The sequence below is a fragment of the Geotrypetes seraphini genome, chromosome 1 (genome assembly GCF_902459505.1).
Source record: "Geotrypetes seraphini chromosome 1, aGeoSer1.1, whole genome shotgun sequence".
NCBI classification, from domain to species: domain Eukaryota; kingdom Metazoa; phylum Chordata; class Amphibia; order Gymnophiona; family Dermophiidae; genus Geotrypetes; species Geotrypetes seraphini.
This window is the reverse complement of record NC_047084.1, coordinates 333,857,650-333,885,483: the sequence shown is the minus strand read 5'-3', so window position 1 is coordinate 333,885,483 and position 27,834 is coordinate 333,857,650. Positions and strand designations below refer to the sequence as shown.

Here is a 27,834-nt window from a genome sequence, read left to right as displayed (position 1 = left end):
GATTGAACACTGAGCAGCCGCGCGTGCGCGGCTCTTTGGGAAAGCGTGCAGGTCGCCGAAAAAGAAAATCTATAAACTAAGGTGAGGAGAAGGGAGAGAGCTGGCTAAACACTAGGATCGATTGGGCAGGCAGGTAGTGGCTGCGTGGACCGTGCGATCGCTAGTGTTCCCGGCTCAAATTGGAAGGAGGGAGTGAAAGGGAAAAGGATTCTGGGCCAAGGGGATGAAGTCGGAAAGAAAAACCCACAGCAGGAAAGAAAGGGAAGGACTGGCAGGTGAGCCAGATGCTAGAAGCAGGGGGGGGGGGGGAAGAAAGAGGGAAAAAAGCTAGATGGGGTTGAAAAGAAGAGACACACTGGTATGGAAGAGGAAGATAGGGGAATAGAACAGATAGGGGAATAGAACAGACATTGAAGGAGGGTGGAGAGGAACAGACCCCCAAGGGAAATGTGGAAGACAGAGTGGGAAGAAGACAGATGCCAGACTATGCGGGAGCGGAGGGAAGAAGATGGGTGCTAGACCAATTGGGGGGGGGGGTTAAGGGAGAGGCACAGTAACAGCAAATGGAAGACGCAGAGAGAAGACACACAGTGGATGGAAGGAATTCAATGAGAAGATGTGGAAAGCAGAAACCAGACAACAAAGGTAGAAAAAAAAATTATATTTATTTATTTATTTTTTGCTTTAGGATAAAATAGTATATTAGTTGTGTTGATAAAAATTTATAAACAAAGCCCTGCCAGCTGAACATCTCTTTCTCTAGTTCAGCAGCAGGAACTTTGATTTATAAGAAAGGAATAAGTTAAATATTACAGTACTAAGGCTTATATGGATGCAGCGGGGACGGGGACGGGGCGGTGAATGGGATGGCAGTGGCGGTGACGGGGCGGTGAAAGGGATGGCGGTGACGGGGCGGTGCAGAGGATGGTGGGCCGGTGACGGGGCGGTGACGGGGACAGATTTTTTCCCCGTGTCATTCTCTACTTTGAATGTTGGTCCGGGAAGCCTTGTATCACTCGAGGCGTTTCAAATTTATAACCGCTCAGAGTAAGCATTAGGGTATTTGAAGAGATGATTTCTCACAATTCTTTCTTTAAAATCTGCCAGCTTTTATTTTATTTGGAAGCATTTTCACCTCCTTTTCCATGCTGGCCATTCCTCTCCCCATCCACCCAATCGTTATTCTGGTTTTCAGTGTTGCCTTTAAGAACATAAGAATAGCCTTACTGGGTCAGACCAGTATCCTGTCTTCAGGGAGCCAATCCAAGTCACAAGTAACTGGCAAAACCCAAATAGTAGCAGCATTTCATGCTACCAATCCAGGGCAAGCAATGGCTTCCCCCATGAATGTCTCAACAGCAGATTGCAGACTTTTCCTGGGTGGAAGGGACAATTGTTGGACCTGAGTTGGGGGGGGAAGTGGACAAAGGCTGGAAGGCAGTGAGGGGAACATAGGAGAGAGGGAGGAAGGGACAATTTTTGGGCCTGAGGAAGGAAAGAAAGAAAGAAATCACCAGACAATGGGGTGAGGAAGAGGACAAAGGCTGGAAAGCATTGAGGGGGACATAGCAAGGAGGGAGGGAAGAAGGGACAATTGTTGGGCCTGAGGAAGGAAAAAAAGAACCAGACAACAAAGGTAGAAAAAATTATTTTATTTTAAATTTAGTGATCAAAATGTGTCAGTTTGGAGAATTTATATCTGCTGTCTATATTTTGCATTTTATTTGTCTATTTTTCTATAGTTGTTACTGAGGTGACATTGCATATTTTAAAAAGTCATTTGCCTTGACCTCTGTGCCCTGTCCCAGCCTACCACTAAACCACCAGAGGGGGGACAGGATGCAGAGTCTGGCAGGGAGGGGGGACAGGATGCAGAGCCTGGCAATGAGTGTGGGGTTGGGTGCAGAGGCTGGCAGGGAGAATTTGGTTCAGAATGGGTTTTTTTCTTGTTTTCCTCCTCTAAATCTAGGGTGCGTCTTATGGTCAGGTGTGGCTTATGGAGCGAAAAATGTGGTTTATATTGGTAGCTGAAATCACCCATTATTGTACTTTTCTACCTTTTTACATAAGAAAAGCCATACTAGGTCAGACTAATGGTCCATCTAGCCCAGTTGCCTGTTCATTATAGGAAAGTATACTTTCCACATCAACACAAGTATACGTTTCCTATAATGAATTTTTTTTCTCATGTAGGCTGGTCCTTGTATCAGGTTTTTGCGGTCCTCAGGCAGCAGCAGTAAGCCGCGAAATAATTGTTGACCCACTCTTTGATTTAAACCTGCATGCCATACTTGCAATTGTAGTCAGTAGAAGTATTTCATTGACTTTTTTCACATCATTTTGAAATAATGCTCATATATGAAAGTTTTTTGCCTATGATGGGGAGGTGGTAGGGTCCTGTGACTCACCCAATACCGAGGCTTTTTCGTTCATTTAGCAATAATCTTAGTGGTGTTTCGTTTTGATTTTTTGTGGAGTGTTTTTTCTCCTATTTTTGGGCTACAAGTGTCTTAAATAAATAAATTTACAGGCATATACTATTTGGTTTCTTGGCAACAGTCAGTCTCTACCAAATATACTTTGACTTCTGGTGTCCCTCATGGCTCCATTACTCACTTCTATAGAGTCTTTAGACTTCACAGTTTTTGCCTATGTGGATGACACTCGGATTCTTGATAATGCCCTGTACAAACGTAAGAAAGTTCTTCTTCACCCAGAGAGTGGTGGGGGTCTGGAACACGCTTCCAGAGGCTGTTATAGGGGAAAGCACCCTTCATGGATTCAAAACAAGGTTGGATAAGTTCCTACTGGAACAGAACATACGCATGTAAGGCTAGACTCAAATAGGGCACTGGTCTTTGACCTAAAGGCCGCCGCGTGAGCAGACTGCTGGGCCCGAGAGACGACTGGTCTGAGTCAGCAACGGCAAATCTTATGTTCTTATGTCTAATAGTTTGCTTAATCATAAATTGGATGAAATAGTGAACTGGTTATAACAGCATAGGCTAAAACTAAATCTGTAAAAGTGTTATCATATTTTTTGTGGCCTCTTAAGCATGCCACCTTTATCCGTACCAGTTAAGATGGCTGGTATTTCCCTTTCTCAGACTGATTCTGTGCATGTTTTAGGGGTGACACTGGATATCATCTGCCCAATATTCAGTACTATTTAACCGGCCAGGGATGACTCCTGGTGGGTTTAACAGCTGTCTAAGCGCTAATATTCAGCGCAAGATGACTGCTGAATATTAGTGCTTTGTGACTTAGTAGGCTATCTACGAAGTTTAAAGCACTAGCCAACTATATTTAGTGGCCAAATCAGGCCACTTAAATAGCTGGTCTATCTTTGACTGCTATAAATGTACCTGGTTTGTGCTATATTTTGACTTAGCCAGCTAAGTTTATAACAATCAAAATTAAACTAGATCAGGGGTGTCCAACCTGCGGCCCGAGGACCGCATGCGGCCCAGTGAAGTATTTTGTGCGGCCCCGGTCGAGGGCGATGCAGTGTTTTCCTCTGCTGCCCCCGGGTATTTACCATCTTGCCGGCTCCTTCCTCTGTCTTGCTGCAGTGTTTGCGTGTTTGTGTGGCCCCCAGAAACATTTTTTTCGGCCAATGCGGCCCAGCGAAGCCAAAAGGTTGGACACCCCTGAACTAGATGTTCAATGCTGGTCACTGGAAATAGCCCAGCAATGAATATTTGGGCTCAGCACCAGACACAGAACTCAGCCTTCTCGTGGTCTGAACATTGGCCTCTTTGTTGTTTTTCACTAACATGTTTTGTTTATCCTTTTTCTCTGTTCTTTTTTTTGTTGTTGTTCATGTCTATTTTTTGACACTGCCTTGAGCATCTTGATTCACTCACTGGTTCTGCCAAATTTGGATTGTTGAATGTGTTGTTCCAGGGTTTGAAACAAATTCAATCGGAACACTGGTTGCCTGTGTCTCTTCACAATATCTATACAATTCTTCTCTTGGTACACACAATTCTTTATTCAAGACTCCCCTCCTATCACGTTTTTTCTTACCTCTGTATAAGAACTTTGCATTCTTCGCAACAGCATCTTCTCCACATCCCCTCACACCATGCCATCCATCTTTCAACTGTTCAACACGGGATCTTTAGTGTTATGGGTCCAATCCAATGGAACCATTGGATCTCTGTCTCAAGCCTGTACTGGAAGGGCTTAAGTCTCAACCTATTTTTTTCTTCAGGCCTGTAATCCTTGAGTATTTTACCACTCACCCTCATCTCAGACAGCTTTGTGTGAATGTGTCACCATTGATCCCCTCCTTCCCTTTCCGTATCCTTTGACTTTTCTTTCCTTGTCTTGTTTTACTTTCCAGTCTAAAATTGTAGTTTTTTAAAATAATAATTTTATGTTTTTATAGATTGTAAACCACAAGGAGGTATATCAGTTCTTTTAATAAACTTGAAACTTAATCTTTCATAGGATTTGGGAGTTTCAATAGATTTTTCTGTACCAGGTTATCCTTCAGGGTATACTGTTTCTGTCCATTTAATATGTAACTATCTTCAAGGTCTAGCAATTATCTTCTGCTACAGTGCCACTGAGTGTATTTTGTCTCTTGAGTTCCAGTCACACATCATCAAGCTTCTTTGCAGCTTTAGCTCCAATATGCCCAAGTTTTCAAGATGTTTATTTCCTTGCTTGTCAAAGTTATGATTTACTGTTCTTAATCAAAAGAAACACTGACAACCACATTTGGGGTAAGATCCAGTTGTGCATTGCTTCATGGAACATGTCAACAACAAAAAAGTGTTGTGTAAATGGAAAGTAGAACCTTGCAGTTATAGCAGAACCATCTTCTATGATATGTTGCAAAGGTTTGCCAATGTTTTCTAAAACAAATGCCAGAAAGTACGGTTGAGAAGAACCATTTTGTCATACACAAAGAGGGGCATTTTTGAAAGGACATCAAAGTCTGAAGTTGGACGTTTTGGGCAAGACATCCACAAACCTAGCAGGAAAAAATGTGCATTTTCAAAACTACCAGACGTCTATCTTTTTTGGCCATTTTCCAAAATAAAAATGTCAATGAAAAACGCACAACAGCAAGTTTTGTAGACATACCCAACTACCTTGTCTGGTGGTAGCAAAGGAATCTCCATCAGCTGAGCCTGGTTTAGGGATTCCTGTCAGCTCAACTGATAGGGATTCCACCTGCCAGGATCAGCTGAGCTTTGGAGCTCTACACTCCCCCCCCAGCATCTCCCTGACATCCCTGCCCCCCCCCACACCCCCCAGACCCTCCCCATCATCCTTCATATCACCTAACATTGTTTAACCCCCTCTCATATTCCCGGACTCCCCATACCTGCCGATAACAGATCGGCAGGAGGGAAGCACACTCCTGCCTGCCTACAGGACCGCGTGCTGTGAATGATGGGCTTTTCCCCTCCCAGTGCTTCTTGGGATGCAGTGGGAGGAGCCTAAGGCCCTGATTGGCTCAAAATATGAATATTTATATACTGCTTAACCACTAAGTTCAAAATGGGTTATACCAAGCATTAAATATACTGTATACATACTATATATAAAATAAGCCATAAAACTCACAATGTTCAAACAGCAGTACTCCTCCACAAATTCACTCTGCCACTCCAATGCATAGATATTTCTGAAATAGCCATGTTTTTAAACCTTTCCTAAAAGGCGTATAATTAAATAAGTTTCTTATTTCACAAGGCAAATTATTCAAATATTATGCAGTGATATGCTAATGACATGTGAATTAATAGCCACTGCTAATGAGATGTAAATGAAGCAGATAGTAAAGTACACATGAACGTGGTTAAGGTCATGGCAAACAACTATGCATCATTGAAATGTGGTTATTATTTATTTTTGTTTTTTAATTAACCAATAACATATTTTGAGGGTACTTGTACAACAGGTCATCTATGAAAGAGGTCTACAAAATTATATTTCAGACAGAAATGCACCCATGCACATTTACACCTGCTTGAGTTATCTTATTCACTAAGAATTCAATGTACAAGACAGCCCTCTCCAAAAAGGAAACTAACCCCCTCTTCTATTAAACTGCGCTAGCAGTTTCTAGCGCGGGGAGCCGCGCTGAATGGCCCGTGCTGCTCCCGACGCTCATAGGAACTCTATGAGTGTCGGGAGCAGCGTGGGCCATTCAGCGCGGCTCCCCGTGCTAGAAACTGCTAGTGCAGTTTAATAGAAGAGGCCCTATGGTCTGAGACAGCTTTGGTATAGGGTAGGCCAGTGTTCTTCAGTGTAAGACCCACGGATCAGGGGAGGCCTCCAGAGAGTTCTGTGGCAGCTCCCATTCTCTCTCTGGCTTTTTTTCAGCTACTAAACCAGGATGGAACCAGGCTGCTGGCGCTAATGTTTAAAAAGGAGTTAAAGCAGCTTTTAAACTGAGATATGAGGGAAAGCCGACAGTTGCCTGGGAGCGGATGGTTCGGTGTTAGGTATCCTTGGAGGATACTATTGAAACAGGATATTTAGGGACTCCCAGTAGGAAGGTTTCAAAACTGGAGGATTTAAAAGGAAGGCAGCGTAAAAGACTCAAATTTTCCCTGTCTTCTCAGTAGTTTGTAGTTGCAAGGAAAAAACACAATTTGAAGTGTATGTGTACAAATGCTAGAACTTATCAAAACCCAAGCATATTTGATCAAATAATAATAAAAAATATAATAAAAAATTATATGATGAAAATCATAAAAATGATTTTTATCATTGATGAAAAGCGTTCAGTGCCCTTGTCTCCTGCAATCAGAGTCACTAAGAGGACAATTGTGGGACCATTATTTCACTTTTCTGTCCCTATGTTATCACTTTTAATATATTGTATACTTGTACATTGTAACTAGTTCCCTGCTACTATAACAGTTATAATAAGATTTTAAACTTAGAGCTCCTTTTACAAAGGTGCGTTAGGGCCTTAATGCGCGGAATAGTGCGCGCGCTAGCCACTACCGCCTCCTCTTGAGCAGGCGGTAGTTAATCCGGTGCGTTCGCTAAAAAAATGCTAGCGCACCTTTGTAAAAGGAGCCCTTAGTAACACTTATCTCCAATTCATAGAAGGAACAAAGCTGTCTTTGAAAGATATAACTGCAAAGCGGATCCTTCTTTAAACTGAATCGTGCTCCATAAATATACACAAATGGATTGCTCCTCTACTTAGACCCAAGTTTCACTACATTAGGCTTCCTCAGGAGGAGTATTAACTAAAACAAAATTTTAAAAAAAAACTAGAAGCCTATAAAAGGAGAATATATAGCACTGAATGATGAGGTAGATATAATAGGCATCTCAGAGACATAGTGGAAGGAGAACAATCAATGGGACATAGTGGAAGGAGAACAATCAATGGGACATAGTGGAAGGAGAACAATCAATGGGACATAGTGGAAGGAGAACAATCAATGGGACATAGTGGAAGGAGAACAATCAATGGGACATAGTGGAAGGAGAACAATCAATGGGACATAGTGGAAGGAGAACAATCAATGGGACATAATGGAAGGAGAACAATCAATGGGACATAGTGGAAGGAGAACAATCAATGGGACACTGTGTTACCTGGGTACAAAGCGCCATATATCAAATCCAGGGCTTAGGGCCTCTTTTACAAAGGTGTGCTAAGTGCTGTAGCGTGGATTTAGCGCATGCTGAATCAATGCGTGCGTTAACTGCTAACGCGTCCATAGGCTAACATGCGCGCTTTAGCATTTAGCGTGTGTTTAGCGCGTGATATTTACCATGCGTTAAAAAGCATAGCGCACCTTTGTAAAAGAGGGGGGGGGGGGGTTAGAGCTGCTGTCTCAGCTCCCTGAGGTTGTGAATTAGATCCCAGCCTGCCCCCTGTGACTGGACAATTCACTTAACCTTGCATTGCCCCAGGCACCAGATAGGGAAAATGCTTAAGAGAACCTGATTACTATTCAATGTATTGTTTTCCGCTTTCGGTGAATCTCTTCATGAAAAAAGCAGTTAATAAATCCAAATGAACACATAAACTTCTGGCCAAGGACTGTCACTGCAATGCCTGGTGTGGTGAGGTGATTATAACAAACAAAAAAGTATATTGATATAAATTCCACATTTCACAATAACAATTACACCCAAAAATGGAATTCAAAAGAGGTATTTAGTCAATTCTTGAAGGAAAAAAATTAAGTCTGTGGTATAGCAGTAGCGGTCAGGAAGGATTAGTGCTTGTTAAGACGTAAAAGTTGATGTCACTTTGAATTGCACTTTTGACTGCGTTATAATAAGCGGACTGGGAGGTTTCCAGTCCTGATTTTCAAATTGATTCTCCGAAGAAGCGAGGGCAAAACGGGCCTATCAGAATCAGTGTTAAAGTATTAAGATAATTGGCCTAGAATCTTGATTTGAAATTATTGAATAGAATCAATGCATTTATTTAAGAATTTTTTTAAGATTGCTGAATTTGCACATTAGAATGGTTCGAGAAGAGGAGGAGGACCAGTGATTACACTCAGGTTTCATTCAGCTTAACAGCTGTTCCGGCTGATTTGTATGCATCAGAAAACCAGTCTGAGTTTCTTTCTCCCCCCAAAAACTGATGTTTGATATGATAGTATAATTGAAACTGTTGGGCAACAGATTGAGTTGAGGTGATTATAACATACAGAAAATCTTGCCTGGTTCTGAATTGAGCTATAACCTACCACAGACCAGTTATGAACTGGAAATCCAAAAATACAGAAGAAAATGGTTAGGTTTAAATGTATGAAATATAATATATACACATGCATAACAAATGCTAGTTACTGGAATTGAGGAAGTCTTTGATTCCCAAGCTGGATTCATTCGGTGCACCTAATGTTTGCAAGATTGCAATTTCTTTCCATGTCAGTTTCAATAATTGTACTATAGTAATGTAAATGTAAGCATTAAAATGACAGCCTATCTCCATAGTAATGCATTATTGCTTTGAATATGCTGATAATGTTTCAGTATGCAATGTTTATTTTTTTTTAAAAAAAAAAAACCTGTTAGGTAAATTGGTTCTATAATTCAGTATCTGCCACCAAAGTTCCACAGTGGTATTTAATCTTTATGAATCAACCATATGGAAACAGAAGACGGTAGAGAACGGCAGGTAAACAACTTGTATGTTAAGGCACTGCTTCTCAGCTCTCTTCAAGAGGCACACATAGCTACCCTGAACTGATTTATTTTTTATTTTTATCTGCATTCATCCCTAAAGTTGGTGCTAGTTAATCTCATGCATATAGAACCTAACGGATGTAGCGATATATAAGAAATAAATTACATTACATTACATTGACTGTAATAGTCCTGGAAACCGGACAGGCCAGCTGTACCTTGAGGAGAGGATTGAGAAACACTGCATTAACCCTCTAATTCTAAAAACTTGTATGCCCAACTTTATGCTTAGGGCCTGATTCTATATAGAGAGTCCCCGAAATTGGCGCCTGACTAGAACAGCACTTATTACAATTCTACAAGGTGGGTGTAACATTTATAGAAACGTGCTTAGTACCTTGTGCATCACATAACCTAAGCACACCCATTTTGGCCAGCTAAAACCAGGCCTAAATGTCTACGCCTAAGTTCTGTGGGGATCGGGCATATTCTATAACAATTTGCATAACTTTTAACGAATGCCCACGATCCACCCCTGGCCATGTCCCCTTTTCAAATTCACACACTGCAACTGGTGCATACTTTTTATAGAGCGGTGCTTTCTGTGTTGTGAATGTAACATTTAATTAGTACCAAGTAGAGTAAATCATTTGGTGTTAATTGTTAATTACTGATGCCAATTAGGCCGATTAATCAATTATGTTAGGCACACGAACATAAAAATAGCCTTACTGGGTCATACCAATGGTCCATCAAGCCCAGTAGCCTATTCTCACGGTGACCAATCCAGGTCCCTAGTACCTGGTCAAAACCCAAGGAGTAGCAATATTCAATGCTACCGATCCAGGACAAGCAGTGGCCTCCCCCATGTTTTTCTCAATAACAGACTATGTGGACTTTTCCTCCAGGAAATTGTCCAAACCTTTCTTAAATCCAGCTATTCGCTCTTATCACAACCTCATGGCCTAATTTATCAGTGTCTAATCCAGATGTCTAGCGACACTTAAGTCAACTGTGCCTATTCTCCACCCTGACTACACCTACTTTCCAGGGAGGCATCATTAGGTGTTGAAGTGTACCGCCACATAGGTTTTGCTAGGCATTCCAAGAGTTAAGCACAAACTCATTATTTTATTTTATTTTATTTTTTTTTAATTAACTGTGTGTGCTGCAGTGGTTAGAGCTACAGCCTCAGCACCCTGAGGTTATGGTTTCAAATCCCTTGCTGCTCCTTGTGACCCTGGGCAAGTCACTTAATCCTCCCATTGTGCCATGTGTACACTAGACAGAGTTTGAGCCCGCCGGGACAGATAAGGAAATATGATAAAGTACCTGAATGTAAAATTACTTAGGATATAAGTGGTATATAAATAAATAAAAATGCAGTATAAATATATATATACTATGCCAATTAAGCCAATTTTTTAAAAAGCCAAACGTGGTTTCTGAAGTTAGGCATCACTAGGCATCCTAGATTACGGCACCTAGTGGCGCCTAATATAGCCATCCTATATAATATGTGGCCCTAAGGGCTCCCCTATCTAATCCTGTGCTGATCAGTTAGTGCGCAATAATGCCCCATGTGCTAACTTAGCAATGTCCCACCCACTCTCTAACTCCAAACACCCCCTTTCCCAGATTTTTTTTTTTAAAATTTTTAGTGCAAGAAGTGCACATGCAAATTGGCAAATTTATCACAGGATACCTCAGTGCGTCCTGCGGTATACCTTTTTAAGCTTAAGTAAGCACTTGTTAATGTTTACTCCAGCTTAATAAAAAGACCCCATATTTAGCAATATTTGCCTATTGCATGAAAATTTTTGCATGAAGATATATGGCAAATAGTTTGAGGAATATGCATATTTTGTGGAATATTTGCAAAATTATTTCTGAGATTAAAAAAAAAAAGATTTTTAGATCTATAATTGAATACAGGGAACTTAGGGCTCCTTTTACTAAGCTGCACTAGCGGTTTTAGCGCATGCTGCATTGTCATGTGCGCTAGATGCTAACGCCAGCATTGAGCAGGTGTTAGTTCTTGGCACATAGCGCGGGCTTAGCGCGTGGCAGATGCAGCGTGCAATAAAAACGCTAGCGCACCTTAGTAAAAGGAGCCCTTAATTGCTTTAAACATCAAAGCACTCTAAGGGCCTCTTCTATCAATCTGCGCTAGTAGGTTGTAGCGTGGTGAGTCGCACTGAATGGCCTGTGCTGCTCCAGACGCTCATAGAATTCCTATGAGTGTCGGGAGCAGCACGGGCCATTCAGTACTGCTCTCTGCGCTAAAAACTGCTAGCGCAATTTGATAGAAGAGGCCCTAAGTTTTATGCAAATCTACAACTTCTTAGCAATTAATGTTGGAAATAAACACCACAACATTATTTCAGGGCTCATTTTCTAAATGTATTTGTGGATTTACTTGCTTGTTTATATATTTACCTATTTTTGCTTCCGAAAATCTCTTTCCCAGAAACCTATTTTCATCTACAGAGCGATCACTTGACTCCAGCGAATTACATAGAAAATGCCTTGGTGTGCATGAAAGCTTTTGACATCAGAAATGAAAAATCTTTGTAGACGTAACGTAGTAATGCACCAGAGAATTATAAATGAGATTGCAGTAACCTGTGCACTGGGGGACTAGTGATTCAGAAATTGCTAAATATTACTGAAAGGTGCTTTAGGTTGGCTGAAAAAGTCTTAGCACAGACTCATGTCTGCATAACTGTTGTGTCTATAAACTGTGAGGACTGCACTGGACTTCCATTTAAAGGTTTTTATTAGTTGACTAATTTGAGTAAAGCCATAGCTAGATGCATCAGAATTTCAGTAGGTTATCCTTGAGAGAACGCATACAGTTTACTGGCTTGTTAAAAACAGTGTACATATATACATACATCCAAGGAAAATGATGTTTACTCCTTACAATATCGTTCCAATGGCCCCCAGATCTTTATAAAATTATTATAGTTCCCTTTCTGTATTGCAATTGCTCTTTCCATCTTAAAAATATGGCATACCGAATTCCACCAAAATGTATAATTAAGATTAGTATAATTTTTCCAGTTATTGGTGATATGCTGAATAGCAACCCCAGTCAAGATTAATAATAGTTTGTTATTATGTGCTGATATTTGACTTTTTTTTCCTGTTTTTATGTTTTTAAAATTATATGAAAATTATACAAGTGTTATTGTTGTTACTAATGATATATTCCTGTACGCTTGCTGTAAGTTTTCAAAATGAATAAAGAATTAAAAACAAACAAACAAACAAAAAAACTAGTGAGTTAACCAGCTATTCAGATCCTGTCATCTGATATCGAAGCTTGAGTTGAACCTAACTGACTAGGTTTTCAAATGAATAAACTCCAAAATTCAGCTGGTCAGTCTTTGACAAGCTATATTTATAGCCTCATTTACTAACATATTAACTGGTTAATTAACCTTAATGTTCATTAATTAATGCAGGCCCTGTAATTCTTAATTGGGCCTGTGTGCTAACCATGCTTATAACTCAAATTAGTGTGCATGGATAAATAAGGCCCTTAGTGGCCTAGGGGGGTAATTCTAAAAAGGTCACCTAAAGTTCGACACCAGAATCCTGTAACGACACTCATGCATGTAATTGCCATTATAGAATACTAGTGCAAGTGCCTGCAAGTAACCGTAGACAGTTTGGCATGTGACTGCATCTATTCTATAACCAGCACATGCAACTGTCAAACTGCTGCTGGTACTTCTACTCTTCATTATTTTTATAGTGGTACCAGGCACATGCCAGTGGGGGAAGGTGCGATGGTATCATACTTTCAATTGCAAGTGACAGCTAGGTTGCAAAGCAGAGGACTGCCACGAGTCTCTAAGCGTTTACCCAGCTCCTGTTGTCCGCCCCCCCTCCCCTTTTATCTCCTTTCTAGACCAAGTGCAGATTCTCTAATATCGCTAGTAAAATCTGATGTGCCGCTGTCGCGGCTGTAAATGTAACAATTTGAAAAAGATGAGTCATTCTCAAAGAACCGCATATGCAAATGAGGTTCACAGAGGATCACAAAATTTATATGAGATGAGTCATTGGTAATAATGATCATTACATGAGCAGAATAGCCCACAGAAAGAGGCGTAAATGTGTGCATGTGCTGAGAAAAGCTATCCCATTGGCATGCATATCATGTGCATGCCTTATTGGAGCGCAATATACAGTACGTCACATACAGCTTCCCATGAGTGTTTTTGAGATTTTTTTTTTCCTCCAAAGCTATTATACTACTATAATTTATGTATATGGTGTATTTTTAAAAAAATTTATCATGGGCTGCAGCTAGAAACTCACGCCTGAGATGCGCTTTTCACAGTCCCTGCACCCCAGGACCAGTCGGTAATTTTTGGTCATCAAAAACCAGCGTTGTTCTTGGAGAATTGCCCAATAATGATAATCACCTGGAGTGTTCGTTTAAATATTAAGGAGACCATTTTACTACCATTTTAATTTAATGACCTCATTGTAATGCATTTGCATGGTAGAGTCAGAGGTTGCTAGAAAGCTCAGAAAAGGCCATGGTGAGCCGTTCTGAAAATCAGGAAGTAAAATACTGTCACTAAACTGGCCCAACACTCCCCATCATGGATTGGCAGGAGGGATGTCCATTCCCTCCTGCCACCGGCCCCATCGATCCCACGACACCCCCTCCTCCCATCATGGACTGGCAGAAGGGATACTCACTTCTTCCTGCCACTGGCCCCCCCAAACCCCTCACACCCCACAACCCTTGACACCCCACAAACACCCCACACAGACACCCCCACCCCATACCTTTCAAAGATAGGCCTGCTGGAGGGATTCCTACTCACTCCAGCCGACAGGTCCACCTCTTCAAAATGGCAGGCCTTCCCCTTCCCGGTGCATCCTGGTATACACCAGAGTGGGGCCTAAGGCCCTGATTGGGCCAGATGCCTAAGGCCCCTCACATAGGCACCTGGATGAATCAGGGCCTTAGGTGTCCTTCCCGGTGCATCCTGGGATGTATTGGGCTTGGCCTAAGACTCCACTTGGACTCCACATAGAATGATGAAAGCTCATTTATTAACTACTGATAAATGTTGGCATTTAACATATCTTCAGGTACTCTACAACATATATGATTTTTGAATAAATTAAAATTCAACCATTTTGGATAGAAATTTGGAAAACTATTAAAGAGATTACTCTGCTGAGATAAACTTTGAGATCATAATTCTCAATTCTTTACACCCTGGCTTTAGAAATTCTTCTTGTAAACCTAAATTGATTGATATGCTAACTTCAGTTGGTATAAAACATATTTTAAAGAACTGGAAATCTGTTCGTTTTTTAGATTATACCTTCTGGTGGAATTTAGTTTGCTTTTATAGACGATATGAACAGTATGCAGCAGAAAAACAAAATCCATTATCATTAATCAATCTACATTCTTTATGGTCTCCTATTGATGTATATTTACATAAAGATCACATGAGAATATAATGTGATACAATTCTCACCTGATAACAGAATGTTATAGTTAGACCTAAGTGAAATTATTTTTGACAAGATGAAATATTCCTGATATGATAGTATATTATACCGTGTTCATTATAATTCTATATTATTATACCCTATATGATACTTGCACTGCATTATTCCTGTTCTTGTTTATATCTATAAAATGTTAATAAACAAATTTAACTTAAAAAAGCATTAATACAAAAAAATTCATTAACATGTCATGCTATCCTAACTTTTTAACAGCAGCAGAAAATCTATTATATAAGGTAAAGGGCAAAAAAAGAAATTACTGAAAATCACTGATCTTTTTCTTGAAAGCAGTTTAGACTTTCCCCATGATCTTAGTGAGGACTTCAGCTGAGAGTGTTAATTATCTGCATCTCTAAGGTATTAGAGGTTCATTGATGGTGCTTCCTCATGTATCATTTTTCTGCAGTGATTCTTTCTTACAAGAAATAAAAAGAAGTTCAGGAATTCACAATGCAACAAACTCTTGAGCCCTCTGCCATTTCTAATTATCTGGAACATTGTACTGCCATAAACTGGGTGCATTTTGGACCATTATGTGCCACAAACGCCATAATGAACCATTAAGATTGAACCAAATGCACAAGTTTTTCATTTTGCTCACCACACTAGTTTCGCTCTAAATTCAAAGAAAAGGCAAAATGAAGCATGCATATACTAAGAACTGCTGTAGCAACTAAGGTGACTCATCTCAGGTTCCCTTTCTTCTATTTTGCAGGCAAAAGTCCATTTAGAGAAACCTACAGCTTCCCGATTAGATAAATCCACACAGACTGAATTGGTAGGCCATGACGTAAGTACCTGTATCAAACCGAGTGATATTCAGCCTATTCAGCTCTATTGCTGCTGCATCCATGCCTTGATTTAATGGGATTTAACAGAACACTATTCATCTTTCGCTCTTAAATGTTTCTCAAATGCCTTCTTTAACAGGAACACCCCCCCCTGCCCACAAAAACCTAATCACCACTACCTGTCAGCATGCAAATTTGCTATTAATTGCTTGTATTACCAACAGCTTTTTTATTCTCTGATGGGTTAGTGGAAATGCAAATACATGAAGGATACATATTAGTAGAATGTAAAATATTTTCGTATGAAACAGCATTTACTCAGTTATTAAGAATTTAATGACGTTATTATGTTTGTAATCATCAACTAAGCAATTCAGATTTTACATACTAACATATAATAGGAAAGACACAATTTTGTATAAAATCTTACATTAATACTTTAATCATTGTGTACCAGTGAGGGGGTTCTATCACTAATTTGGGTAATTGAAAATTAAAATTTTCATCTTCTTTCAGAAAGCTAATTTCTTAAAGCAGCTGCTCTGCTTATGAAACACGAATTTAAATTGTTAATGCAAATGGAAACAATCAGGGTAATTCTGTACAATAGGCTCTTACTTGTTCGCACCATTTATATGCATAAATATTTCAAATACCACTATATATTTGTCTTTGTGCACACATTCACATGTAAATATGATTCAGACGTTCAAATACTTGAAAGGTATTAATATAGAACAAAATCTTTCCAGAGAAAGGAAAATGGTAAAACCAGAGGGCATAATTTGAGGTTGAGGGGTGGTAGACTTAAGAGTAATGTTAGGAAATCCTTATTTACGGAGAGGGTGGTAGATGCCTGGAATGCGCTCCTGAGGGAGGTGGTGGAGAAGAAAACGGAGACAGAGTTCACAAAAGCATGGGATGAACACAGAGGATCTCTAATCAGAAAATAATGGGTATATATTGAAGAACTAAGGCCAGTGCTGAGCAGACTTAGTCTGTGTCCCGTATGGATGGGCTGGGGAGGGCTTCGATGGCTGGGATACTTTAGATGGGCTGGAGTGAGCTTTGATGGCGACTCCGGTAGATGAAACCTAAGTACACTACCAGGCAGAGCTCTGGGTTTCTGGCCCAGAAATATCTAAGGAAAAAAGGACAATTTAAATTAAATCATGAATTTATAGAATGTATACATTTGGGCAGACTGGATGGATCTTTAGGGTCTTTATCTGCTGTCATTTACTATGTTTAAATGCCACTATGTTGCCTAAGTGCTATTCCGTAAATATAAAGCAGACCCAGAAGTGGACCTATATTCCTTGCCCAGAAGGTGCCAGGGCATCCCAAACCCATGAGAATGACAGGGAGGTTAGCAAAAGTACAAACTCTCAAGCTGACAGACGAGAGGTTAGCTGGCAAACCAGACCTTGGGTTTCAGTTTCCCGGAGGAAGGAAAAGAGAGTGACACCTGAGCCCATAAAGATAAATGACCATGCTAAATACACAGCTGAATCCCCTGAGAGGAAGTAAAGCATTACCAGGGAGTGCCCTGTTACACCAGGGGTAGAGAGGAACTCAAATACAAGCTGAAGGCTTGCAAGGCAGATAAGAACATAAGAAACGCCTTCACCGGATCAGACCAAGGTCCATCTAGTCCGGCGATCCGCACACGCGGAGGCCCATTTAGGTGCTCCTTTTTGGAGACCCGGATTTCCCGTATCCCTCAATATGATTTGCAAGAAGGTGTGCATCCAACTTGCGTTTGAAACCCAGAACAGTATTCTCTGCTACCACCTCCTCCGGGAGAGCATTCCAAGCGCCCACCACTCTTTGTGTGAAACAGAACTTCCTGACATTTGTCCTGAACCTGCTGCCATTCAGTTTCAGGCTATGGCCTCTTGTCCGCGTCACATCCGAAAATGTCAGTAATGCTGCTTCCTGGTCAATTTGATCAAATCCCTTCAAGAGAAGGATGACAGAAATGCTGGATGCTGCTGAGAGCAATGTGGAGTCTTCATTAGAGCAGTCCCAGCCTATGGAAGTTACTCCAGAGTGGGAAAGCAATCCACAGAATTGGGTTGGAGAGGAAGTTCCTATGGAGGTGCTGCTGGCCAAGCAAAAGGCTGGGAACTGAGGAAACTGTAATGTACTATTGATAACTTTAAAAGTAAAACTGCTGCTGCTTGTGTACTGTGAAAGCTTGCTGTGGCTGTTATCCAGAGGGATGGGTGGGGTGGGGGATTAGAAACCTCTTCAATAGGGCTGATAGGAAGTGTTACAGCTTTGGGATTAACTCTAGGGTAGCCAGATTAATTCTAGGGTTACCAGATGTCCGGATTTCCACAGACATGTTCTCCTTTTGGGGACATGTCCTCGGGTCCGGACGGCTTTTCAAAAACCAGCGTGGTTTTTGTCATGGTTAGCGTGATGTCAGGGGGATTCCTCAGTTTAAAAGCAGCAGGAAAGAACGCTGCAGCCGTCTTAAGCAGAGCTGCGTTTTGAACTCGTATTAGTGTGAAAGTTAAACGAGTCAGGTAAGAAAGACAAGAGTATTTTTTTTTTTTGTTATATTAACATGGTGGTTGGAAAGGATGAGGTACTAATGTGCACTTTTATTGCAGTTTGATGATTTATTTACACCTCACTCCCCGATGAAAAGATTGAATATGTGCAGGAAAGACATGTGTAACTCACGGTATTCTGTAAGGGTGGCAAGTCAAATGTGCGCAAGACAAAAGCGCGCGGACAATTGAGCGCAAGACAATTGAGCACAACCACAATTGCACGCAAGACAGATAAGCGCAAGACAACTAAGTGCAAGACAATTGAGAGCAAGACAACTTAGCTGCATGCATTTGACTATGAACCTTCTTTAAGTGGTGTGCATAATGTCTTCACTGCCCACACACTCCCATGCACATGTCCCTTTGGAAATACAGTGAGCATTATGGAAAAATTCAAGAAATGGTATCCAAAGTTAGGCACTGAGATGATCATCTTTAAGCTAGTACTCTATTCTGCTAGCTGAGGGCTCCTTTTAGTAAGGTGCGCTATTTTTTTAGCGCACGCTAACCACATGCTAAATGCTAACGCATGGATGCGAGTCTGTGGATGCGTTAGTGGTTTGCGCACACATAGATTTAGCGTGCGCTAAACACATGCTGAAACGCTTAGCGCACCTTAGTATTTCATTCACGCCTGCCAAAGTTTGTGCCCGCCTGGTGGCCTGTTAGGCGCTTAATTTCAAGGGATGCCCCCCGAATGGTCATGCCCCCTTTGGAGTTGTATGCTATGAAGTTTAAGTGCACAAGTTATAGAATAGGGACTAGGCAGCTCCAAACTCTAACCCCACGCTCCATCCCTTCTATCGTGCTGCGCTGTTTGCCTGAGATAGACTTCCTGAGTCAATATGTCGAGCTCCATCCTTGCTGTATTCAAATCTACTTTTTTTTTGAGGCTGCTTTTAACTCCTAATTCCTACTCCCGTATCTTTTAATCATTCCCACTGTAAACAGTTCCCTACTCCCAGTGGCGTCACAAGGGTGAGAGGCGCCCAGAGTGGAGACGCCCCTCCCCCACCCTCATCTCATGCCCCCGCTCCTTTCCCCCATGCCCCCTGCCGCACATGCCCCCTTTCCTTCCCCCGTACCCCTCGTTGTTCACCGCCGCGAGTAATGACGAGCTCTCTCTCCGACGTCACTGTCTATGTGCAGCACCCGGAAGGGACATCGGCGGGAGAGCTGACGCAGTCACGAGGATGACGTGGAAGTTGTTGCTCACGGTGGTGAACAACTAGAGGTACGGGGGAAGGGAAGGAGGTGCGCTGGTGGCGAGGGGAGGATTGGGAAGAGGTGGAGGGGCAAAGAGGGCGGAGAGGAGGAGGGATGCCGGCGCCTCCACCAACATGGCACCCAGGGCGGACCACCAGCCCTTACTACACCACTGCCTAATCCTTTATTTCTTCTGTTTGTTTTGATCTGATTGTAAGCTCTATTGAGCACTGCTGTGCACGTCTAGCAGCGCTATAGAAATAAGTAGTAATAGCCTAGTAAATTACTGCCAATTAAGTGGTTGTTAATGCCAATAAGCATTAGCTAATTAGCATTAGCTAATTAGTTTACATATGGATCTGTGATCTGTACCCAATTTTTTGCAAGCTGAATAGAATCCGATGGTATACTGTTTAGATGCTTTGATGCCACTTAGGGCTAGATTCACTAAGCAAACCGAACGTGTACCGATCGGTTTGCGAGCCCTTTGCGACCTGATTTCCCTCTGACCTGATTCACTAACCTCTCCTCCGATCCGATTCCGATCCATGCATGCAAATGAGGGGAAACGGCATGCAGAATAGGCAAGGACGCGATTCACTAGACTTTTCAAGGAACACCGACTGGGCTGGCCGATCCAAAAAGAAGCGACTGGTGGGGAATCTTTCGCTCATGACCTTTCCTGCTCTCTGCTGACTTCTCCTGCCCTTTTCAGCCCCGAGTCTCCTCGAGCCGCCCTGCGTCCCCCACTCACCATCCTGGCTCTACTGCCCTTCCCCCGCACTGTAAGCCCGTGGTTTAAACCCATGGGTTTAAAGCGGGTTAAAACCAGGCTCATGAAAAAACCCCAGAAAAAAAATAAAGCAGCTTGCAGCTCCATAAGCATGCGCAGACCATCTACAGATGGTCTGCGCATGCTTCAGAATCGCTCACTAGTGATCCGTGTGGTCAGTGGGGGGCGTTTCTCCGATCGTCCCCCATTTGCATGCTGAGCGTTGGTGAATTGGTCGGCCTGCCGCAGATTGGACACAGATCGGGCATGGAGAGGCAGGTTAGTGAATCTAGCCCTCAGTCACCTGGGACCAGATTCTGCAAACAGTACCTAAATTGGCTGGCGCCTTGATAAAAAGGTGCCAGGCACATGTCAATCACACTTAGGCGCTGTTTACAGAATCGCGTTTGACAGTGCCTATCACAAGCTTATGTGCTAGTAATGTAGGCCAGGGTTTTACTGGCCTACATTGCAAGCACCTAAGTTCTTTAGAGAATCACGCCTAATGGTGCCTGTCTCTATTGTCTCTCTCTCTGGCCCCAAACATGCCCATTTAGGCATTAGGCGCCGTTAGGCACCATGCAATAGGTGCCTTCCTTTTATAGAATCGAGTAGGCACCTATCGGCCAATTAATTTTTTTTTCCAATTATGAGCGTGTTATAGCTCGTTTAGGTAATTAATGGAGGCACCAATTTAGGTGCCTCATACAGAATCTGACCCATAGATGTTTGCTTACCTACAAGAGTGGCAATACTCTGTACATTTGCACACTCAAGTAGTGTGTAAATCAGTGTTTCTCAAACTTTCTCGAGCCGGGGCACACTAAAGATAGTGGCCAACGGCTCGAGGCTCCCAGAAGTACACAGACGTCGCCGTGATGACATCACAAGTATGTTTGACATCCACCCATACGCAGAGGCCCTCCATAGGACCTGAAATGCCAGTAGGGCGTGCCAGCAGGAAAGTCTAACAAATATCAACTGAGTACCTCCAACCACAGACCTCCCAAACTCCACCATAGACCCACCCAAGCTCTTCCCCAGATCCAACACCCTTTACTAATTGTAATGCAATTTTTCCATTCATTTTTCATATACACACAATATACACAGCAGATATAAAGTCTCAAAACTGACACATTTCAATCACTATATTGAAAATAAAATCATTTTCCCTACCTTTGTTGTCTGGTGACTTTATTTTTCTGTGTTTTTAACTGTTTCCAGTGCCTTCTTATCCAATGACTGTTTTTCTCTCCGTCTTCACTTTCTGCCTTGCATCCATCTTTGACATTAACTTTCAGTTTTTCCATTTTTCTGCTTTCTTCTCAAAATCTACTTTTCCATGTCTTACCTTCCCTTCCTATCTCTCTCTCCTTCCCTCCCTATTTCCATGGTCCAACATCTCTCTCCTTCCTTTCCTCCCTTCCCAGTCTGGCATCTCTCTCCTCTCCTTCCCATAATCTGGCATCTCTCTTTACTACTATTATTATTTCTATAGCGCTACCAGACTCCCCTCCTTCCCTTCTGTTCCCTGGTCTGATATCTCTCCCTTCCTTTAATAATCTCTCCTTCCCCCCAGTGTAACATTTTTATTTCCTTTCCTCCTTTTTGCCCCCTGCAGTCCATCTCCCTTCCCTTCCTCCTTTCTGGGACCCCCTTCCAGTTCAACATTTCTCCCTCCTTTCTATCAGTCCAACGTTTTTTTTCTCTCTTCCTCCTGCATGCTTCTCCTCTGGTACTCCTTTCCACCCCCAACCAACATCTTACATTACATTACATTACATTAGGGATTTCTATTCCGCCTGTGCCTTGCGGTTCTAGGCGGATTACAATATAGAAGATGTCTGGGCAATTCCAGTAGAATTACATTACAGGATAAGAGTAGATTACAGGAACGGTAAAGAATTATGATACAACAATTTAACAGAATGGTACATAACACAGAGGATAATACATGTCACAGAAGATAATACATATCACAGGAGATAATATATATCGATTGAATCAAGTTAAATCAGGTGTAGTGTAGAAGAGTTACAGTACATTCTAATTCACAGACAAGGAGATACTATAGGTGGGTATTTCTGAAGGTGTTGATTGGTAACTCGTTGGGAGGAGGTTAGAGTGATGGGAGATATTTTTTGAACAATAGTGTTTTTATTTCTTTACGGAAATCTTTTATGTCTGTTGTTTTGATCAGTAATTCTAGGATGTCAGAGTCGATTTTAGCTGCCTGTGTCCCTAGAAGGTTGTCGTAAAGTTTCTTACGACGAGTTCCGTTGAGAGGTGGGAAGGTGAAGATGTTCTGCGTTCTCCTTCTTCTGGGTGAGAGGTAGTAGTGAAAGCGGTTGTTTAGGTAACTAGGTGCCGTGCCGTGGGTTACTTTGAAAATGAGACAGTAGAGTTTGAATTGTATTCTTGCTCTTATTGGTAGCCAGTGAGATTCTAAGTATGCATTAGTAATGTGGTCATGTTTGCTGAGTGAGTATATGAGTCTGAGGGCTGTGTTCTGGATGGTCTGCAGTTTTTTTATTGTGTTGATAGGGCAAGGTAAGTAAAGGCTGTTGCAGTAGTCTACAATGCTCAGCACAAGAGATTGGACAATGATCCGGAATTGGTCTTTATTAAAAAATTTTCTGATAAAGACCAATTCCGGATCATTGTCCAATCTCTTGTGCTGAGCATTGTAGACTACTGCAACAGCCTTTACTTACCTTGCCCTATCAACACAATAAAAAAACTGCAGACCATCCAGAACACAGCCCTCAGACTCATATACTCACTCAGCAAACATGACCACATTACTAATGCATACTTAGAATCTCACTGGCTACCAATAAGAGCAAGAATACAATTCAAACTCTACTGTCTCATTTTCAAAGTAACCCACGGCACGGCACCTAGTTACCTAAACAACCGCTTTCACTACTACCTCTCACCCAGAAGAAGGAGAACGCAGAACATCTTCACCTTCCCACCTCTCAACGGAACTCGTCGTAAGAAACTTTACGACAACCTTCTAGGGACACAGGCAGCTAAAATCGACTCTGACATCCTAGAATTACTGATCAAAACAACAGACATAAAAGATTTCCGTAAAGAAATAAAAACACTATTGTTCAAAAAATATCTCCCATCACTCTAACCTCCTCCCAACGAGTTACCAATCAACACCTTCAGAAATACCCACCTATAGTATCTCCTTGTCTGTGAATTTCTTTCTCTCTCTCTCCATGTGTCTAACTTTTCACTCTTTGCCCTCTCCCCCTTCCACAGAATGTAATATTTCTCCTTCCCTCCTTTCTGTTCTCCCCATCCGTCTTGCCCTCTCCATGAGTTCAACACTTTCTCCCTCCTGCACTCTTTCTCTCGCTTTCCTTTCCTCTTCCCTCGAGTGGCATCCTCCTTCCCACCCCAAAACCCAATATGTTCTCTCCCCATGCACCATCTCACCCTCCCCTCCAGTGTGTAGCACCTTTCCTTTCCCTCCCTTTCTGCCAAGTCCAGCAGCACCTCTTCTCCCTTTCTTTTACCTCCCCCCTATCCAGCAGTACCCCTTCCCTCCTTCCCCTGTCCAGCATTACCCCTTCTCCTTTCCCTTTTCACCCCCTGTCCATCAGCACCCCTTCTCCCTTCCATCCCCTCCTTCCAGCAGTACCACTTCTCCCTTCCCTGCTCCCCAAGTTCAGCGGTACCCCTTCTCCCTTCCCTGTCCAGCATCCTCTCCTCTCTCTAGGCTACCGGCAGTTCACTGTGTGGTTTTAACTTAGTCACTCAACTGCCGCTAGGATTAGTTTTGCTGCTGTTTCATCAGGCAACCTCGGAGATTTTGCTAGGCTAACCTGCCTTGCATCTTCGAAGTGGGCTGGCCTAGCAAAGGCCCTGCGGCTGCCTGAAGGAACTGAGTTTAAACTAATGCTAGTGGCAGCTGTGTGACTAAGTTAAAATTACACTGAGCTGCCGCTGCTGGTCCAGGGGTAGGGAGAGAAGCTGCGGGGACTCCTGCTTGCCTCTTCTGCTCTGATTTTAAATGTGCCATGGCATACAGGGGCAGGGAGAGAGGTGCCGGCATCAGCTAACTTGCAATTTCCTGCCTTCTGCTGCCGATACTCCCGCTTTCGTATCGGCAGCAGAAGGCAGGAAGTTGTAAGTTAGCTGACGATGGCGCCTCTCTTCTTGCCCTGTATGCCACGGCACACTTCAAATCTCAGGAGGCGCACAGTTTGCGATACACTGGTGTAAATGTAGACACCCTGTTACAGAATGGCCCTTCACATGTCTGATTATAGAATATTTTGTCCTATGATGTCTGTTCTAAGTTGTACTTTATGACTTATGCTGTTGCAGTCACTCTGAGTTGTTGAGATGAGCAGAGATAAATCAAATGGAAATACAGAAATATCTTACTAATCTAATATCTGCCAGTTTGTATATTTGTCATTGACTGAGAAATCCTAAATGGCTTTTAACACACATACATTGTAACTGCTCATTTTCAAAGAGAAATAAGGCTTCTGTTTTTCCTTGGATAGTGACTTCAATATATGCCATCTAAAGGTGATAATATATTGCAAAAAAATGCAAATTACTCAAAATTATATACTTTATTATCCTAACATAAGAATTCTTCAAAAGTGTTGATGTGCATAATCTCTTAAGACCATGTACCTGTATAGCATTTTAAGAAGAATTTATCCATGTTGACTCAAATTCTGTTCTGTTGCAATATTTTAAGGTTATTGTCAATTTGATCAAATAAAAGATATTACCACCGAAGTTCAATAAATCTCTGTAGAAGGTTTGCAGTTTATCTTTCCCTGTAAGGCTACATAGTAGATGGTATTAATGAATTGAAAAGCATTGTACCTCATAATGCCATTCATCACGGCAATTTCTGGTATACTTAAAAGTACACAGTCAGGTGCACTATGATAACTGTTCCCCTGATATTCAGCACAACAAAGAAAAATGGGGAGACCCAATAATCCACAGTGAAAACAATAACAAAAAACTGTGGATACAGATGTTCTGGAGATAATTTATCATACACTGACATATAAAAACATGAAAATTCAATTAAAAAAGTATAATGATAAAAACCAACCGGTCTGACGCTGCCCCCCCCCCCCCCCCCCCCACACACACCCCAAGCTCATGTCCTCTTAAGGCTCATCGCCGGATGAGCCCACCCCCCAAAACGCTTGGTAGGTCGGGACACCGCTGCTGCGACATCCCTAAACCCCAGTGCCAACCAAACCACCCACGGAAGAGAGGGAGGGAGGGGAAAAACCACCTTCAGGAGCCAGGAACCCCTGACCCCGGAAGGTCCCAGCTTTTATACCCCTCTCTCGAACCTTCCATGCCCCAACCAATCAGAAGCTCCGACAGGTCGGGGCGGGGAAAAACTCATCCCTTACCTGCTAGCCAATACCCGACGGGTGATAACTGGGCCCTGCAGCCCAGTATTAAATTTTGCCCATCGAGACTAGCTCTCTGGCTTACACTCATGCCTGGTTAAATAGCACTTCAGTATTGACCCTTATAATACTGGTTAATGTTTTAGTTAATTTCATATTTGCATTTCAACATCAATGCATTTCTGTTGTGTTACAGATATGTTATTGTTACTTTCTTTCTTTTTAAAGGCTTGGTGGAATTGTAGCAGCACAGACGGTTCGGTCTACAAAGCAATCCAACCAGTTCATTGTTTCCAGCATTATCAAATTAAAACCAGCATCTGGACACAAGACTCTTTCCACTGATATATTGTATTTTATTAGAATTCGTTTTTATCTGATCTGCTCCAGTCTATCAGTACTTCAGGGACTCTACAGAACTTCCAGCAGAATTATTCTGCTAAGTTAATTTTAAATTATCGACCAACAAAGTATAACTGTTCATGACATTTGTGTAGAGATATATTTTAACTATGGGGACTTGAAAAATAAACAAATATAATGTCTATTTATCATTTTGAGAGAAAACATTTTACATGATAACTCTAATTTAAAAAGAAATAAATTATGACCTGTACATCAGAAGATGGCAGATTATTTTGGAAGATTTACATTTTATAATGTGAATTTACCAAGCAGCATTGTGGTCCTTTACAATGACCAAAATTTAGTCTGAATGTCTTACTATGTGATTTTTAATTTATTTTTTTTTTTTCAGTATGTACAGAGAAGGAAAAATAATGCTTTTCTCCCGTACTGCTTTCAACTCAAATGGAAGTTGAATGAGGACTACGCTCCCAAACTATAGCTATGTTTGAATAATTTACAAGTCAACATTTTGAGCATTCACGTAACCTATTTGAAACTGTACTCCTTTAAAAGAAGTTGATCTTATAAGTTTTATAATGCAAACTGAATTTATTGTACAACATAAAATGATGCATTATTTCATTTCAGTACTATTCTGTAAACTTAGAACTTATTGATTTACCATAAGATTTGATTAAACTTGGGGATCAGCATGGTCAGCTCTTGTATTTTCCTACTGTATTTTTTTGCTAATGAGTCCTTGTAACCTTTAATGGTAATGTATGCTAACTTAGCTGGACAATCTTCCCATACAAAAATTAAAGGAGGCTCGTAAACTAAAGTGTGAATGGCTTTGCAAACACAATAATGGAACTAAAGCAGCAAATAACATGTATAATCACAAATATGATTTTTTTAAAGCACTATTAACATTTTTGCATATGTAATTTCATATTTGCAAACATGCAACATACATTTAACATACATGCAACATACATACAACCTACCTCCTCCCCCCCCCCGGCTGGATTTTATAACGTGGTAACCCAAATTTCTAACTAGTGTACAAATTTAGATTCACAAGTTATAGAATAGTATTAGTTATGCACCTAATTTACAAAGCCACACTAGTTTTTTTAACGCTGGCCGCCACGGCCAGCTCATAGAATTCCAATGAGTGTCTGAGCTGTTACCACCACGGCCGGCGCTAAAAATGCTAGTGCGGCTTTGTAAAGGAGGGGGTTGTTAGATTAGGCACCAATTGGCCTTAAGGACCAATGATAGCTCTTACGTGTCATTAATTGGTCCTAACTGGGATTAATTAGTGGTTAGTTGCCATTATAGAATGGCTGCTTAGTGCCCATATTTTCTGCACTTAAGTTTTGGTACACTTTCATGAATCTACCCCAAAATGTACACAAAATGAGAACCATACTGTGACCAGGCGCGGCCAAGCTGGGCACAGCAAGGGACCTAACCCAGTGCGCACAAACCTCGGCCGAGCAGTTTGCAAGGTTGTTTGGTAACTTGGTACTGCTTTAATAATAAAAGAGTTCCAAACTTTGGGTGCAATTTTCTTGGGTACTGTTTATTGTTTCACCAGCATAAAGAAGTGTCAAATAAATTCTCAGTTTTGTATCACCTTGTGCTTAAGTCCAGCATTCACAAACCAAACCAAACAATTGCTGTTCAATCCTAAAATCTAAATACAAAATTCCCCAGTGGAAAAGCTATATCAAATATTATAAACCAAATAATTCCCACTTATCCTAACATGTAAATGAAAGTTCTATTCTAACAACAGGAGTCGGCCTCAGTAATGGAGCCTACGCGTAGTCGAAATCAATGACTGGGGTGTTCAGCGTAGTTATTTATGCTCCTTATTCTCCAATCATTGGCCTCACTCCCCTTACTTTACTTTATTCAAAAAGATTAATTATTTCTTATTTTAAATATAAGTTAATATTTTCTTTTTTTCTTTTTTCTAGTTTTTAAACTTATTTTCATTAAAACATTCTATTTACTTCATTCATTACACTATCATT

General features: G+C 41.5%; 1 protein-coding gene across 3 annotated transcripts in view; it reads left to right on the top strand.

Moving 5' to 3' along the window:
- Nucleotides 1–26,508, top strand: part of CCSER1 (coiled-coil serine rich protein 1) — a 969,508-nt gene extending 943,000 nt beyond the window's left edge. For all 3 annotated transcript variants that reach the window (XM_033958815.1, XM_033958809.1, XM_033958799.1), the window contains 2 exons: nucleotides 15,404–15,478; nucleotides 25,670–26,508. In XM_033958815.1, coding sequence (XP_033814706.1) covers nucleotides 15,404–15,478; nucleotides 25,670–25,786 — 192 coding nt within the window. In that variant the 3' untranslated portion in view covers nucleotides 25,787–26,508. The remainder of the gene's footprint in view (nucleotides 1–15,403; nucleotides 15,479–25,669) is intronic.
- Nucleotides 26,509–27,834: the final 1,326 nt, after the last annotated feature.